The sequence below is a fragment of the Myiozetetes cayanensis genome, unplaced genomic scaffold (genome assembly GCF_022539395.1).
Source record: "Myiozetetes cayanensis isolate MyiCay16 unplaced genomic scaffold, myiCay2020 scf4, whole genome shotgun sequence".
In the NCBI taxonomy this organism is placed as follows: domain Eukaryota; kingdom Metazoa; phylum Chordata; class Aves; order Passeriformes; family Tyrannidae; genus Myiozetetes; species Myiozetetes cayanensis.
Window position 1 is genome coordinate 35,828,459 of NW_026087631.1, and position 16,254 is coordinate 35,844,712.

The 16,254-nt window shown below is 38.9% G+C and overlaps 1 protein-coding gene across 2 annotated transcripts in view; it reads left to right on the forward strand.

The window, feature by feature from the left end:
* The first annotated feature begins 332 nt into the window (after nucleotides 1-332).
* The window catches only part of TUT7 (terminal uridylyl transferase 7), a 34,337-nt gene continuing 18,415 nt past the window's right edge, over nucleotides 333-16,254 (forward strand). Inside the window, exons 1-11 of one of the 2 annotated variants that reach the window (XM_050329684.1) lie at nucleotides 333-443; nucleotides 2,358-2,878; nucleotides 6,891-7,066; nucleotides 7,587-7,703; nucleotides 8,414-8,591; nucleotides 9,067-9,155; nucleotides 10,066-10,117; nucleotides 11,878-11,947; nucleotides 12,827-12,953; nucleotides 13,698-13,817; nucleotides 15,853-15,984. In XM_050329684.1, coding sequence (XP_050185641.1) covers nucleotides 2,389-2,878; nucleotides 6,891-7,066; nucleotides 7,587-7,703; nucleotides 8,414-8,591; nucleotides 9,067-9,155; nucleotides 10,066-10,117; nucleotides 11,878-11,947; nucleotides 12,827-12,953; nucleotides 13,698-13,817; nucleotides 15,853-15,984 — 1,551 coding nt within the window. In that variant the 5' untranslated portion in view covers nucleotides 333-443; nucleotides 2,358-2,388. Of the gene's footprint in view, nucleotides 444-2,357; nucleotides 2,879-6,890; nucleotides 7,067-7,586; nucleotides 7,704-8,413; nucleotides 8,592-9,066; nucleotides 9,156-10,065; nucleotides 10,118-11,877; nucleotides 11,948-12,104; nucleotides 12,112-12,826; nucleotides 12,954-13,697; nucleotides 13,818-15,852; nucleotides 15,985-16,254 lie in introns of those variants that run through there. The other variant, XM_050329685.1, reaches the window with a different exon arrangement.

A 16,254-nucleotide genomic window follows, 5' to 3' on the forward strand; every position in this document is an offset into this window, starting at 1 on the left:
TCTGCCCAGGGAGGTGGTGGAGTCACCACCCCTAGAGGTGTTTAAGGAAACACTAGACACGGCACTAGTGCCATGTTCTAATTGACGAGTTGGTGTTCGGTCACAAGTTGGACTCGATGACCTCAGAGGTCTTCTCCAAGCTAATTTTATTCTGTGATTCTGTGACTGGAGTTGGGTCCCGCAGAAAACGAACTGCCGCATGCACCCGTCTGCGGGTACGACCTTCCAGCGGCCGCTCCCCGGGGCCCCCTCGGGCCCTTCCTGCTCGTAGGTCCGCTCCGCCCCCACTCTTGCCCCACCTCTCCCTCCCCCTCCCCGCCCCGCCGGGCCGGAGGGCGGGCCCCGCAGCCGGAAGACCTGCGCGGATCGGGCGCGCCGAGGGCCCAGCGCCGCTTCCGCCGCGGCACAATGGCGGGCGCCGGGCGGGCCGGCCGTAGCGGGCGGTGAGTCCCCTTCTCTCAGCAGGCGGCGGCGGGGCAAGGCCTTTCCTGAGGGCGGGCGGTGTCTCCCGGCGTCCTGTCCTGCTCGCCCGCCCTGCGCCTCTCTCCCTCCTTTCCTCCCTGGCCGGCCCGTCCCTGCCGTGGCCGCTCCGCCCGCGGGCTGTGTCCGGCTGAGGCGGCGGGGCCGGGCTGTGTGTCGCCATAACCCCTGCACCGGGGTCGGGGTGGGCAGGAGGGGGCTGGGGGCCTCCGTCAGTCGGTGTGAAACGGGGAGAGGGGAGCCGGGAGCTGCGGCGTGGGAGCGAGGGAGCCCTGGCCCACGCAGCGTGTTTCCTTCGCTGGTATCCTAACACCTGCCTTCGTCCCGCTGGCAGCTTGGCCGGCGCTGCCTGCTGCTTCTGGCCCCGCAGGAGCTTGGTCGGCCCCTCTGTGATGCCGCTGATCCTCCAGGCCAGCCCCCCTTCCCCCTGCCCGCGCCAAGCTCGCACCTTGAGTCGTGGTTGGGAGCCAGAGGCGAGCGCAAACTTTGACTTTTTGCTTCGTTCGAGTACAGAGAAGTGTCGTCATCCATCCTGGCGACAGAGTGTGGGCGTTGCTTCTGGGGATGACTCTAAAACAAGCTGGATTTAGGTTACTGTGAAATTCGGATTTGACAGCAGTTTCTTTCCTAAAATAAGAAGCAAGTACTTTGTGCATTTGAAACTTTTCTTTTAGCATTTAGCCATAGTAGCTTCATTTTCACAGTTGTACATAACTGGCTAAGAGCTGTGGTCTTTAGGACAGGAATCCTACTTGTTTTGTTGCTTGTGTAGGAGCAAAAAAAAACTGTGTAAGAGGGGGATAAAACTAAAAGCCTCAGGCCTATAAAAAGCAGACACTGAGATGCCTGAGAGTTCCTCTGTGGCCTGCAGAACTTAAAAAAAAGGTAAGACAATCAGGTATCCTACTCCAATATTAAAGCCAACAGAAGGGCATCTCCTGCTGCTTAAGTGCTTCTTAAAAATGCCCTACAGCTTTATCTGCATCCTTAAGCACCTGCGCATATTTTGAGAGAGAAAACCTTTGGTTGTGGTTGTAAATCATACAATATTTGGTGTCCTCGAGACCATTGCTGTTTGTGTTTTATGCAGTTTCTTCTAGTAGTTCCCCCTTACACAGACGACATGGGTTTATGCCAGCATGGGAGTTACAGCTCCCTGGAAATGTTTTACGGTAAGAACAGGGATGTGGCTGGGGAAGGGGGTGGAGGTACACAAGCTAATCAGTAGCCCAGATGTTTTGGACAATGCTAAAATAATATGAATGTGAGTACTCTATATTGAGCGCTGTGAGACTTCACACTGATGGTCTGGGTAAAATGTGCAGAGTCCACAGGAAGTGCATTGTTTCTAAATAATTGTACCATATTTGCCTGACAGCTAGATCACAACTCAGCTTCTTCATCTCTGTCTCCTCTGATCATCACAATTTTCGTTCTTAACAGGGTGAACAGTTTCAAGGTGAACAGATATGTAAAATGGCTTTGGGGCCATCCTAGTTATCATCTCTTACATTATCGACATGCCACAAAATTCCTTCAGTCATTCTTTCAAAGCTTTCCTGTACTGAGCTGAAATTCTGATGTAGACTCATAAAATTAACTATTTTAAAGGCATCTAGACCTTAATGCTGGAAAAGCCATAGGCTGTCTCTGCATTTTATGAACAACATATAGATCTTAGACATTTTAAAAGAAGAAACTGAGCTGAGTTTTGGGCTGCCTTTTGTTTTGTTTGGATTAAACTCTGCTTTCCACCAAGACTTGTTTGCCTTATTTCAGAGCCAGGGCTTTGGTTGTTGAGATTTCCATAACAAATAACAGCCAGCATTTATTGCTTGATTGTTTTTAAAATACAGCTTTTATCTTTTGATTTCTAGGTGGGAATCACTAAATTGAACAGCAATAACCATGGGAGATGCTGCAAAACCTTGCATTGCCAAACAAAATAAGGAACATTTGCATCAAGAAGAATTAAAAGGAAGTCCCTTACAGAAAGACTACCGAGCCATGGATGAATATGGAAATGGCCATAGCAATAAAATAGATACCAACCTGCAAAAGAGAAAGGGAACACCAAGTCATAATGGAAGCAGTCCGAGGCGAGGGCCACGCAGTATACTGAGTAACCCAAGCTCACTTAAAAACACAACTTCCAGTCAAGGGTCAAAGTTAAATGATACCCAAAGAGACCAAATGAAGAAGTGGGTATCTGATGACTACTGTTGTACCTCTGACACCTGGAGAGAGTACCGATCTGTTTCCTGGACTCCTGTGCATGGCAGGACAAGAAAGGGCTCCTTTCATGAAGTGGAAGGTGCCGGAAAAAGAAATGTAAGACGGCAACTTCAGGAAGATTTAATGAGTGAAGATGTGCCAGAAGTACAGAAAGGAACTTCTGGTAATCAACATGTTTGTTTGTTTTTACATAGCTATCCAGTGAAGTAGCTTCCTACATGTGTTACTGAAAAGTAAAATTTCAAGAATTCGCTGTTAAAGTAAAAAAGTGTTTTGTCATATATTGCAAACTATTGACTGCACTGTACTGCAGCATTTTAAACAAGTTGTTACAGCAGATGGTAGAGAACTTGTTTTATAAATTGTGTTGTCCTTGTAAGCTAGTTTGTAAGTGGTAGGAGTGCGTAGATTGGAGCGTCTGTGGTGTCCCTATTGGCAGTTTTCCCTGTAAATTTGATTGAGTCGTCAAGGCTGGGAAGGGATGTTCTAATTAAGTCGATACAGTTGATACAGATTTTAGAGCTACTTATGAGGTCTATAACAGTGTTTCTTAATTAAGATTGAGAACAATGCCTTGTCAGTATTGTGAGAACTTAATACAGCAATAACACAAATGAACTTCTCTGTGCACGGTTGGTACTAATAATGAGAGTACAAACCCAAAGCATTGAAATGCAAGGAAGGACAGGCTAAGGGAGTACAAAGTGATCAGTACTCCTAATATCTTCATTGAATGCAAGTAAAGCAGAAGGGGGAAGCTCTAAAGAAGAGGGTATGATTAGAAAAATAGGATAGTCTAAGGCACAAATAAGGTGCTACTAACACAGAACATCTGTTGACAAGAAATCTATCTTGTTTTAGTTAAGACTGGGAGCAAAAGACAGCACTAATCTGACCCCCTGCTGAGAGGAAAAGCTATTGCTGGTTGATACTAGGAAGTCCAGGAATTAAATGTCCTTTCTCTTGATATTAACTGTCACTTAAAAGATAAACTGACCAGGTGCCCAGTGTGTCATTGTTAGAAGTAAACTGCACACAGCTCAACTTTGTATGAGGAAAGAGCAGAATTAGAATGCTTTCACAAGTTTATTCTCAAATTTACTGGATCTAATGAACTTTTTTTTGTGAAACTTCAGGAAATCACTGAAATAGATTTTTGGAACCACTGGCAATCATACTCAGGGGAAGTGAGCTACTAATATATAGAAAAGGGCAAGTGTCTCTTAAAAGTGGAATTGAAAAAACTGGTATGCAGTTTTAATCTTGGGAGTCTGTTTTGGAAAAAATAAAGTAATCTATTGTAAGTATTTGAAAAGTAACAGAGATAAGTAGTAGTAAGTATGAATTTGTTAAGAAAAAGGTATGTCAAGTCCCAGTTTGTTTCTTTAAAGTGGACATGGGAAAAGCACTTGGTAAATATTGTTGGTACTATATTGTACTACTTTAGATACTCCTATGTGACAGTTCTGTAAGTAAACTAGAGGAAAATTCTCTGGATTAAATTAATGTAAGAGACTTGCAGAGCTAATTAGGTAACTATACTCAGAAAATACTAAAGGTTTTGTCAAAATTTTAAGAAGAAGTAGTGAGTGGACATCTAATGAGTGAGGATTCTATCCCACTCAGTGCTTATTATACTACTCTAATGATGAATGAAGACAGCATGCTTATTAATTGTGTGCTGTTAAAATTGAGTATGCTGTGGAGCTGGTAGGAATGGAATGCAGAAAAGCAGGAAGGTCAATTAAAATAACTTTGCAGAATTGGAGAAATGACCTACATATAGGATGAAATATCAACTATACAAATAAAGGAGGAAAAGTTATTATAAAGCAGTACTTTTTCCAGAGAAGAATCTGAAATCATAGTGAATCAGAAGATGATAATGAGTAAAGTGTCACGATGTTGTGAGGCATGAAAAATACAGCTTCAAGTACCCCTTTTCTAAAAGCTTTTTGTAAACTCAGTTGCTGTACTGTGCTGAGTCCAGTTTTGGCAAAGTTTTTATTTATATGAATAAAATAGAAATAGTTAAAAGTAAGAAGATTGTCAAAACATACAGAAAACAGAAACTACTCAAAACTGTGAACAGTACCCAACCTTTCTGCAGAATGAAAGGGTAGGGAGGCATTATTCCGCTGTCTAGGGAGATAGTAAAAATCTGATGTAGTAATCTGTCTTGTTTCTTTCCAATAGATGAGACACAAAGCAATGGGCCCAAAATTGATCAAGAAAGATTCGGAGGAATAAAGGGAAAGTTTCTGATGATTAAGCTAGGAAAAACGTAACTGAAGGTCTTTAAGAACTGGTTAGCTGAGCACTGCTCAGGATTGACAAGGTTCATTTCATCCTGCAGTGAAGCATGGGCTTGGCATAGCTCACCTCTTGAGGTCCCTTCAGAAGCTCTACTTCTATGTCAATAGCAAAGAATCATTAAAAATGTCTCTTTTAGCATTTTCTTTTACTTGAAATATTTTGCGCAGTTGTCCTTTTCCATTACTTTCACGTCTTTTTACTGTAACTCATAAGGAAGGAGTTTACATCATCTCTGAGGCACTGTTTTTTCTGCTGGAGCTTTATCTTGCCTTGCATTTGGTACTTTATTTAATCATTAGCCTATAATTAGATTGTCACTGTTGTAACTACCAAATATTAGCAGTATTTATGTACTTCCAATTTTTTTAAAGTTACTTAATTGTTACAGAAATAATTCATAAGTAGGTAGTTGTCACAGGCTTTCCTGTAAAGACATTAATACACCTTTTTTTCAGTTTCTGTCTACAATGATCAGTTAAAAACGATGTAGTCAAACAGCTGTGGCAGGTCTTAGAAATTTAAGCAGGAGAACCAATGCAAAAATGGAAGGGTTGTGTAAAGTTCAGAAGCTCAGACTTCTGTTTCTGCTCCTTGGAGGTTCCTTTGGAGTACTGCCTCTGCAACCTATTAAGGCTTAGTTTGGTTTACTCCTCATGCTGCTGCTGAAAGAAGTTATATTACCATTCTTATCTTGGTCCTCTTTACTCTGCTAGCACATGCATGCTGCTTAGTGAACTGAAACAAATAACTGTTTGAAAATACACAATCATGTTATGTCTCTTTTGCCAATTATTAAAAACAAAAAATGTTTTCACAGGAAAGAAACTTTTTAAATGTATTTGGTACAGCAGTTGGATTTTATCATGTTAAAATAAAGGTTTGGGAGTCTAAGGAAGTTACATAAACTTTCTTAGGAGAATGCATCTGGATATCCTGTATAGCTGTACAAGTGCAAGATAAGTCAGTGTGAAAATCTGACCTATGTGTATTCATTCCTGGGATGATTTTTACAGGTATACTTTGGACCAATAGCAATTTCTTCTTCAAAATCTGCTTAAAAGCAGATGTGGTATTTACATTATTTTGTTCCAGAACTTTTGCTGTAAACATAACAAGCTTTCTAAGCATTATTAGTGTGTTTCGCAGGTTTATTAAGCAATGCGTGCAAATACTTAGCAAGTCTATTCTTTATTGATTTCAGTTGCCAACAGGGCTTCTTATTTTTTTCACTTCTCTATTTAATAATGGGAAGGAAACACTATACTGGTTTCATTGAAAGGCAGATGACATTATCTCCATTAATAACCATCTGTTAATAAATCGTTAAATGTCATGTAAGCCATGGCACTGCTATATCATAGTGCTTTTAGCTCTTAGGAATTACTCAAATTGTGCTGCTCTTTTTAATTCTGTGATACTTGTAGTGGTTAACGGGTCTAGCTTATTCTTCTACCAAAGCCTGACCAGGCATCCTGAAATCTTTGGATGTATTCTGTCTTATCATTATGATGACATACAGGTACATCTCAGCTAGGCAGTGAAATTTATTGCACCGAGTTTTGATTTTTTTGCAGTTTTAACAGAGATATCTAAGTAAGGTTGTTTGAAATGGGACAAACCAGTAGGGTTTTTTGTAGTTCAGAACAAAGGTACTGTAGAAAAAGGTACTGTAGACACTAATATACACACTTATTAGTATCAGACTTGCACAGAAGAGATTATGAAACCATACAGGGTGGATGAATTGTGCTTCTTTGAGTTGCACATAAGTAGAATGGTAATTAAGGAAAAATAAAAAAGAAATGCTGTGTGGTACTCTGCAGTTATTTGATATATTTGCTCTCATAACTCTTTATAAGAAATGAAGAAGCTTAGAAAACCAAGAAGATCAAGAAGAACTAGAAAAGATGAGTGTGATCAAGATGAATTGGATGGTCCAGTCATAGATGAATCTGGGCTGTCAGCAAAAGAACTTCTCAGGCTGCAGCAAGCTGAAGAACGATTGAAGCGAGACTGCATTTACAGACTGAAGAAGGTGCCACTGTCTTTACTTGTATAGACCTCTCCTATTGTTTTATTCTATAAATACAGTATAGAGAGTATGCTTTGAGCAATTTCTCTGATTGTAGCAAGAAAGCTTAGTTACGGAATTTAAGTAAAATAAGTATGGGTACTGTTAATGACTTGTCAAGCAAAGGCAGGTTATCCTTTTGGTTTTTTTACTACAATAAGTCTTTCTTTGACAACAGTTTACTGTCTGTTCCTTTAGTTCATGAATTAACACCAGGTGTTAATTAAAATGCTGGAGCAGTTGTTTAGTTAGTATATTCTTCCATGGGCATTGGGTACTTTTTACTGTAAAAGACATGGTGATTGACAAAGTAGCATCATTATTCTGGCATTATATTTGATATGCAAACTTTCTAACTGTAAATATGGAATTAGGAAGCTAGAGTGGTTCTGGATTTCAGAGTTAGTCATTCAACTTAGAAAGGGTATTGAATGAAGCTAATATCTTTGTATATTTGAGGGGTTTTTTCCTGTCTTTATTTTAGCAACCTCGAAGCTACCCATCAGCAAAATATACCTGCAAATTGTGTGACGTTTTGATTGAATCAGTGGGTTTTGCTCATAAGCATATTAAAGATAAAAGACACAAGAAAAACCTGAAGGTGAGTTAAGGACAAGAAAAAGTATAAAGTGCATATTTATGATATCTTTCTTAACCCGCTAATGACAATGGAACTGCACTGGTTTTAAAATCATTCCTCTTTTTTTTTTCCTATGTTTCAATCTTGGGACCTGGACTTTAGAATGAGCAGTAGCAATAAACAAATGTAGTTGGTATGGCAGAATTAGAAATTATAACCTATATGTCAGAGTGAATATTTCAATTCAGAAATAATGTAAAAATTAAGAACTTTTTGATTAAGAACTTGTTTATATTCAAAGAAAATTTGGTTTGTTTTTATTGTAAGCATCAAAATAACTTCCAGCACAATGTCAATTTTATTTTCTATTTCTTTTAATGAAATATCTTCTGTTCCTTCTGCTTTCTCCACTTGAAGTGGACAAAAATATGTCCAATGCAGGTTTTCTGTTTCTTCCTCTTTAACTCCTACCTTTTCTCACCTTGTAGGTAATGGAAGAAACAGTGATTTTTTTTTTTTTTTTTTTTTTTTAACATATCAAATACATGTATATAGAACTTTGCACATCACTGGAGGCTCCTTGAGTATTAGATTCTTTATTGTTTCTAATTACCTGCATTATATCTGGAAAACCTGTGGTTGTGTTCCTTGGAATGAGGTGTTGGTGTTCATTCTAGTACATTAGGCAACTCAAGGAAACCATTAAAACATCAGTCTTATTATCTCAAAAGGAAAAGCAAGAAGAAGAGCTGCTGACTGCTCTGCCTCCTCCGACGGCTTCCCAGATACAAGCTATTGGTGTTGCTATTGAAAATGTAGTGCAGGAGTTTGGCTTAAATAGTGAAGATCTAGAAGAAAGGCTCAACATTAAAACAGTGATGGAAAACTTACTGCGTCAAAAATTGCCAGGTATTATTTGCAAGTTGTTTTGTGTTAAATATGCCAACTTAAAACAGTGACAACAAAAACCAAGGAAACAAAAAAGAAATCGACTAAAAGAACCCAAAACCCAGTTTGTAAAGTGAAAACCGAATTAAAAATCTTGGCTAGCCAAATTCTAAACCAGTTTATTTAGTTACTAGTCTTTTGAATGACATGATATATCAATACAACCATGTTTCAGAATTAAATTGCAATGGTGCTCATGACCCATACTGACCTGCAGTAACAAGTGAAGATGAAATTTGACCTTCATGATAAGCCTTTACTAGCAGCAGCATGAAAGGCAGGATTTACTAACAGTTCTGGGTTGTTGGAAGACCTTCTTCTTTTGCTGGGGTTATTAAAACCAGGTGTAGATTTAAGATTATTGAGAATGCTGTAAAGTAACTACAGACTTAGAATTAGGCATAGAGTAAATGCAGTATAATTCTTTTTGTTACAGAGTGTTCATTAAGATTGTATGGCTCCTCCTATAGCAGATTTGGTTTCAAAACTTCAGACATAAACATAGATACCCAGTTTCCTACTCATGTAAGTAAGGCCATTTTATTAAGTATGTATAAGTGGGTTTGAATGTTTGTATCTTATATAGATTATAGTTTAAATATATCTTACAGTGTGGTAGTAATACTTTTTCTGAAAACCCAGTGAGTAAATAAGGCAGGTCTGGTCTTGGGATAACATTCCTTTCTTCAGACAGCAGTAACGATCATGCAGTACCATACCGCTTTGTGTTTTGTTGAAACTTCCTTCTGAAAAACTGAAAACATTTAAAACATCTGTGCTCTAGCAGACCTATGAGACAGATCATTATTTATCTTCTCTTACATCTTCTGTACTGATCTTGTTACTGTACTGAGGTATTCACATATACGCACGTTTTGACTACGAGGTTGTATTTAAACCACAAAACCATATTACATGCTTTATAGGTAGAGTAATTTGAAGTCTTGATTTGTCATGCTACTTGTTTCTATGCATCTTTGTGCTTGAACACTGAAAAGGAATTAAGGACTTGACTCCATACTTAAACTTATTCCTGCTGTAGTTGATTTGGCAGTGCTATTGTTAGAATTCAGCATTTCCCTTAGGAAACAAAGAATAATCCAAGTTCTTAAAGTGCATATGATTTTAAAAGGCTATGATTCCAGTCTTTGACCTGATGTAAATTCACTATGTCAGAATGCAGTCATATTTAAGCACTGAAATAGTAGTTCTCATAGTGATTTTTTTCCCACAACCAAGACTTTCATAGAGGTAAAAATAACTTTACTTACAATTACTTCAGGATTTCTTTTCCTTCAAAATAAGAAGAGTTCCTATTCCTTTTGATACAATTTAATAATAGCCAAGTACACCTAGAGGCAGTGTTTTAAATTTGAATTGTAGAAAATCACCTTTTTGACAGCTATGAAAACAACTTTATTCCTTTTATTGACAGATGGCTCAACCAGATGTTCTCTTACTTGTGCAAGAAAGTCTCCAGAGCAGTGGTAAGAAAAAATTGCTGCCTTCTCAATTCCGTTAAGCTGTTACTGCCTAGTATGGTTGAATTTCATCTCTGTTGAACAGATATGCCACATGCTATCCCTTTTTTAGAAAGATGTGAGACTGAAAAATACTGCAGGACAGAATACAGGCAGAATTGCTTTTGATTTGATATTCAGTGTTATGAGGGTTGAACTTCGACTACTTGTGCTGATGTGAGAAATTCCTAGTGGGAAGCTTTCTTCTACATTTTAAGTGAAGATGTCATTACGCATAAGATAGACTGCTGTCTTTCTTTCCCCAGACTGCTCTATTAGCCATGCATAGTACAGAAAGTAGCCTAAGCTCTTTGGCATGTAACAGGAACTTGGTAACGTACTTTCACGTTGTGGTCTCTTTTCCTGTAATCATGAATATGCCTGTTAGTGCAGTGAGGACATGTACAAATGACTGCCTACAGACACATGGGCTTTTTTTTGGGTAACGAGTGCGACTCTATGCACTAATACAGGGAAGTAAAGTTTAAAATCTTTTAAAAAGAGTGCACTTACTCAAACCAACTCAAGCATATGCAGACAAAAAAAAAAGGCAGAAAAAAGGTCTGTACTTTTAAAATGCAGATTGCAAAAAGCTTCACTACTTTCTTGCCTTGCATTATGGCCACAGTTGAAAAATCAGACCATATGGTTCCCAGCATTTATATTAAACATGCATGCATTTACTGACCTAGATTTTTCTCAGTACCACCCCTACCCTTATTGTATGTGTATTTTATTGTCTAGTCAAATGACCATTATGGTCATGGAGAATTTTTCAACCACATTAGAGAGATCTCATAAGAAGTTAGGATCTCTAATGTGTTTCAAATACAAGTAATATTTGCATTAACATGTTGTGCAAAACCTTTTCTATGAGTGAGAAGATACAGGGATAGAGCATTAGGTGTTTGAGGTACCCCAGTGGCAAAAGTAGGATACTTTTAGAAGAAATTAGGTGTCCAGTTGGCTAGGTAACATCAAGAAAACCTTTTCATTTCAGAATTTTTGAGCTGAGCATCTAAAATTGTTTCATAGTTTTCTCTCTTCCTGGCCCAGTGAAACAGTGAGGCATCAAAAAATTAGTCCAGTTTGAAGCAATAAACACTACTCAAAGAAAAGACTCCAGCGGGATTCGTACTTTTTTTAGTGTTTAGATTAAAGTGAAAATGAATTGTATTTGGAAAACTGTATAAAGAATAGGAGGAAAAAAGATTTTAAAAGCATAGCAAAAAGGCATTACATCAGGTAGGCAAGCCAGTTCTGTACACATAGAGCACTGTCAGATAATAAAAGAAAACAAACCTTGATTCTTTCTGCATAATATTGGCATAACGCTCTGGATTTTCATTTTTCACACTAGCACTGTTCCACAGGTGTCATTTGTCTGTACGTATGCCTAAATTACTGAAACCAACTCTTAACCAAAATATACCTCCTTAATTACAGCTACTGTGTCTGTGTATATAGGAATTCTGAAAAGTTACATTTTTCTTCAGTATTTTCTTAACAGTGCTTATTGTATAGACCATACTCTTTCCGTCACATGTGAAACAGTTAAATTAATCCAGTCACTCTTGTAAATCATCAGATATAATTTTTGGTTTTCTCAAAATCAGTCATTGTATTAGAAGCTGAAATCTAGCTGTACTGCTCTAGTTCCATCCAGTTCAACATATTTTTCCTTAACACCATGCTTAACATGGCTTCTTTTTCTTTCTCCTATCTAGAATCTTTTACGGAAGTTGATGCAGATTTCCATGCTAGAGTACCAGTGGTGGTGTGCAGAGAAAAGCAAAGGTCTCAGTTGTCACTTTGTGTGTTCTAATAGTATATAGCAATGTAAAATTATGTGTACCAACATCTGATAAATGACGTTTCTGTACTAAATTATTACAGTTCCATGGATCTTGAAACACAAACTAACACTCATGGGCAAGTCATTCCTAGCCTAGAATAAGAGGGTAAGGGTTGTTCTGTCATCAGCTGTGTATTTCCCAATCCCTTCAACCATTATGGCTTCCAGCATGTACCCTTACCCTTCCATTTGGGATAATTGCTTAAGCAGAAACTTTCCTTTCTTATAGGTAGTGTATTAAATACCATATTAAATTATGGATTTCTGTAAGGACAAGATCAGTTCGCTTAGCTTCGCTACTATTTTGAGAACAAGTGAAAGTTATTTTATTTTGCCCATTTAATGAATATCAGTTAAGATTCATGAAACATTCTATAAACAGCTACTGATAAAAATGTTACCAGTATTTGCTGCTACCTTTATTTTTTAGTGTTTGAAAATATTTCATGTGCTGTGTAAACAGCACAGAAACTGTTTTCTGGTGGTTGTGGTATGGGAAGATACTTTTGTTTCATGAAGGAAATTAATACTGTAACTTTTTCAGTTCAGTAAATTCATATCATTAGAAACAAGTACTTAAATTTGAATTGTATTTTAAAGCACTTGTACATGAAATTATAATGCATATATCTTCAACCTAACCATAAATTAAATTAGTATTGCATGCTGCTTTTCATGCAGAGACGCTGTCTTTGAGAGGTTGTCAAGTCTTTCCTTACAGCCTTCTGCTACACTGTTCTATGAGATATTATGAGATATTATCTGGACTGTGGGTGTTGCTACAAAACCTCCAACATCTTTTGTTTCTTTTTGGGTTTTAGTGGCCTTATTTGTAAAGTGAGTGCAGGGAATGAGAATGCTTGTCTGACAACAAACCATTTGGCTACACTTGGAAAGCTGGAGCCTACTGTTGTACCTTTAGTGATTGCCTTCAGGTACTGGGCGAAGGTAAGAGTCATTTGTGTTCCCCCATCTATGAATAATTGTTGAATGAACTTCTATTTTACGCTGCTAAGACTATTGTTATGGTTGAGAAAACAACTGTTGAAACAGTCCTTGGAAAAAGAGTTGGAATAATGGTATAGATTTTTATAAATTGTAAATTTTGGAAATTATGTAACTATCATCATTTGTCTGGAATAATGTTCTACTAAATATCAGAAGGGGAATTTTAAGCTTCATTCAGTCACATGAAGACTGTAAGTATCCTGCTTTTTTACCAAACTAGTCAGAGGAATGTATATGAAATGTGAGTTCCTCATAAACTTAATCCATCATGGAAAAAAAAGGAAAAAAATGCTTTTCTCCATTGTAGATGAAAACCATCTTGTGAATAAACATAATGTGTTCTAAAATTTTGTGTGCCCGCCATTAAAATATTATTTAATTTTAAAAATTGAAAAACTTTTGTCTTCACCATGCCTACATAAAAGGGGCACATTATTTGAAAGTGTGCTATATGCTGTCTGGTTTGCCAGTCTGCATTCTATGGCTCTTACACTGAGAATGTTATAGTAGTAACGTAACTGCAGTATATGTCCAGGCCTTGAGAACAAATTCCATTCATGAAGAACTCAAAGATATCTGAATTTCTGTCAGTATTTAATGTGACAGGCTTCTGAACAGTAATTAAAAGAATATTTTTCATGGTATCACTTCAAAGTTTAATGACTGCACAATTCGTTTTTGCAGTTGTGCTGTGTTGATCGTCCTGAAGAGGGAGGCTTGTCACCTTATGTGTTCGCTTTAATGGTTATTTTCTTCCTACAACAGAGGAAAGAACCTTTACTACCTGTCTATTTGGGATCATGGGTATGTGTATTTATACACTGAATAGTGTGAATGAGAGGACCAGTCGCTTGTGGTGCTGCGTAATCTGTCAGCTTCATGATATTCTGAGCAAGCCATAAGCAAGCCATTTCTGCAGAAATTAAGAATGTGAATTCATAACCTTTGTATGCCTGGCCGTAAGATTGCATTTCACAAACCTAGCCATCACATTAAGTGTTCTGTTGCCCCTTTTGTGAATAAGGAGAGCTGGACATTGAATAATGCATTTTGCAACAATTTATTTTTTCTTCTTTTTTGGCCTTTCTTCCAGACTCTTGTGAACTCAATCCACATAGCTACATCCCAAAACAGTGTCTTGGAATTTGACATCTAATTCTTCAAAACATATTTGGGGAGTACTCCGGTGTGATACCTGCCCAGGGGATCAGATTAGAAGTTTAGAACATGTATTTCTTAGTTTTAGAAACTGAAATGCTTCTTAATATCAAGAGTTGTATTATGGACGCAAATCCACAATCCAGTTCTCCAGGACACCATTTAGGTGTTATATTCATGGCACCCATTTTTGTTCTTTTAGTCTCTTGTTATGTTTAGTGTGTACATTCCAGTTTCTGTAACCAATTACATGGATCTTGTAGTTAAGAATTCAGTACATTAGTGACTCATTCCAAAGCCCTTCCGCTCTCTGGATGAGGGAACTGAATGAGAAAAATGTCCTGTTGTGTATGGTCATGCAAGTTAGATGTTTATGGTTGAGATACATGTTTGTGGTTGTCTAACGTGCAAAGAACAAGGTTGCATGATACAGAATCACAGAATGAGTAAGGTTGAAAGGGTCCAATCTCCCTGCTCAGGCAGCGTCATCCTAGAGCATATGGGACAGGATTGCATCCAAACAATTCTTGAATATCCCCAGAGAGGATACACAACCTCTCTGTGCAGTCTGTTCCGCTGCACAGTCACCTACACAGTAAAGAAGTTCTTCCTCGTGTTCAGCTAGAACTTGCTGTTCATCAGTTTCTGCCTGTGGCATCTTGTGTTGTTTGTTGGCACCACTGAGGAGAGCCTGGCTGCATCCTCTTGCACCCTCCCTGCAGATACTCGTATACATTGATGAGATACCCTTCCCAGGTGTCTCTTCTTGAGACTGAGCAGGCCAAACTCTCTCACCATTTCTTCATGAGGTGGTCCAGTGCTTTAATCGACTTTATAGCCCTCTGCTAGACCTGTTTCAGGAGCTCCATGTCTCTCTTGTCCTAAGGAATGCAGAACTGGGCACAGCACTCCAGACATGGCTTCACTAGGGATGAGTAGAGGGGCAGGATCACCTCCCTCAACCTGCTGGCAATGCTCTTCCTAATGCACCCACGATACCATTGGCCTTCTTGGCCACACAGACACAGAGCTGGCTCATGGACAGCTTGTTGTCCTGCAAGTCCTTCCCCAAAGAGCTGCTTTCCAGCAGGTCAGTCCCCAGCCTGTGCTGGTACCTGAGACTATTATTCCTCCCCAGGTCAGGACCCTGCACTTGCCTTTGCTGAATTTCACAATGTTGCTCTCTGCCCATCTCTCCAACCTGTCAGGGTCCTTCTGAAAGGCTGCACAGGCCCCTGGGGTATCAACCACTCCTCCCAGCTTTGTATTGTCAGTGACCTGGCTGAGGAAGCATCTGTCCTTTCCATCCAAGTCACTGACAAGAAGGTTAAGCAACAGTGGGCCCAGTGTTGAACTCTGGGGACACCACTACTGACAGGCCTCCAACTAGACCCTGTGACGCTGCCTACGAACCTCTTGGGATCTGCCATCCAGCCAGTTCTCAGTCCACCTCATGTTTGTCCACGTTTCCAGAGTGTATAGCCTTCTGAAAGCACTAAGCTCTAGACAGCTTTTAGTAGAGAAGTATGTGGAGAAGAGAGAAACAGATTGGGGCATATTCTAGACCTGCAACAGCTATTTTTAAACTTTGTTCTCATTTGGCTTACTGTCAGAGGGAGTGGGGGTAAGATTTAAAGTTCATATGATGTTTAGCTCTATGTTTCTTTTTCTGTTTCTTTAGATTGGAGGATTCTCGTTAAACAAACTAAGTAATTTTCATCTGAAAGAAGTCAAGAATGATGCTGTGGTTTGGGAGCATAACCCTACTGACGATTCTGACTTGCCACAAGAAACTTGTCCTAGAGAGGGCAAGGTTGGAACTTTTAAATTTATTTCTGTAGTAGTCTAACAATTGTTTCTGTTCACAAAAAAGAACCATCTTCTATTTTAGTTTTGTATTTATGTTTCAAAACCATGAGCTGAACTAAGAGATTGCATGACTGCTTGCCTTGCTCTCCTTACCTATTGGTGCTAAGAAGCTGGCAGGCAAATAGAGGTTATTTCAAACTCTTTAATAGGACCCTGGGTTTCAATCTGTCATGGGAGAATAGCTTATACAGTTGGAGCAGTTTTACCTCAGAAT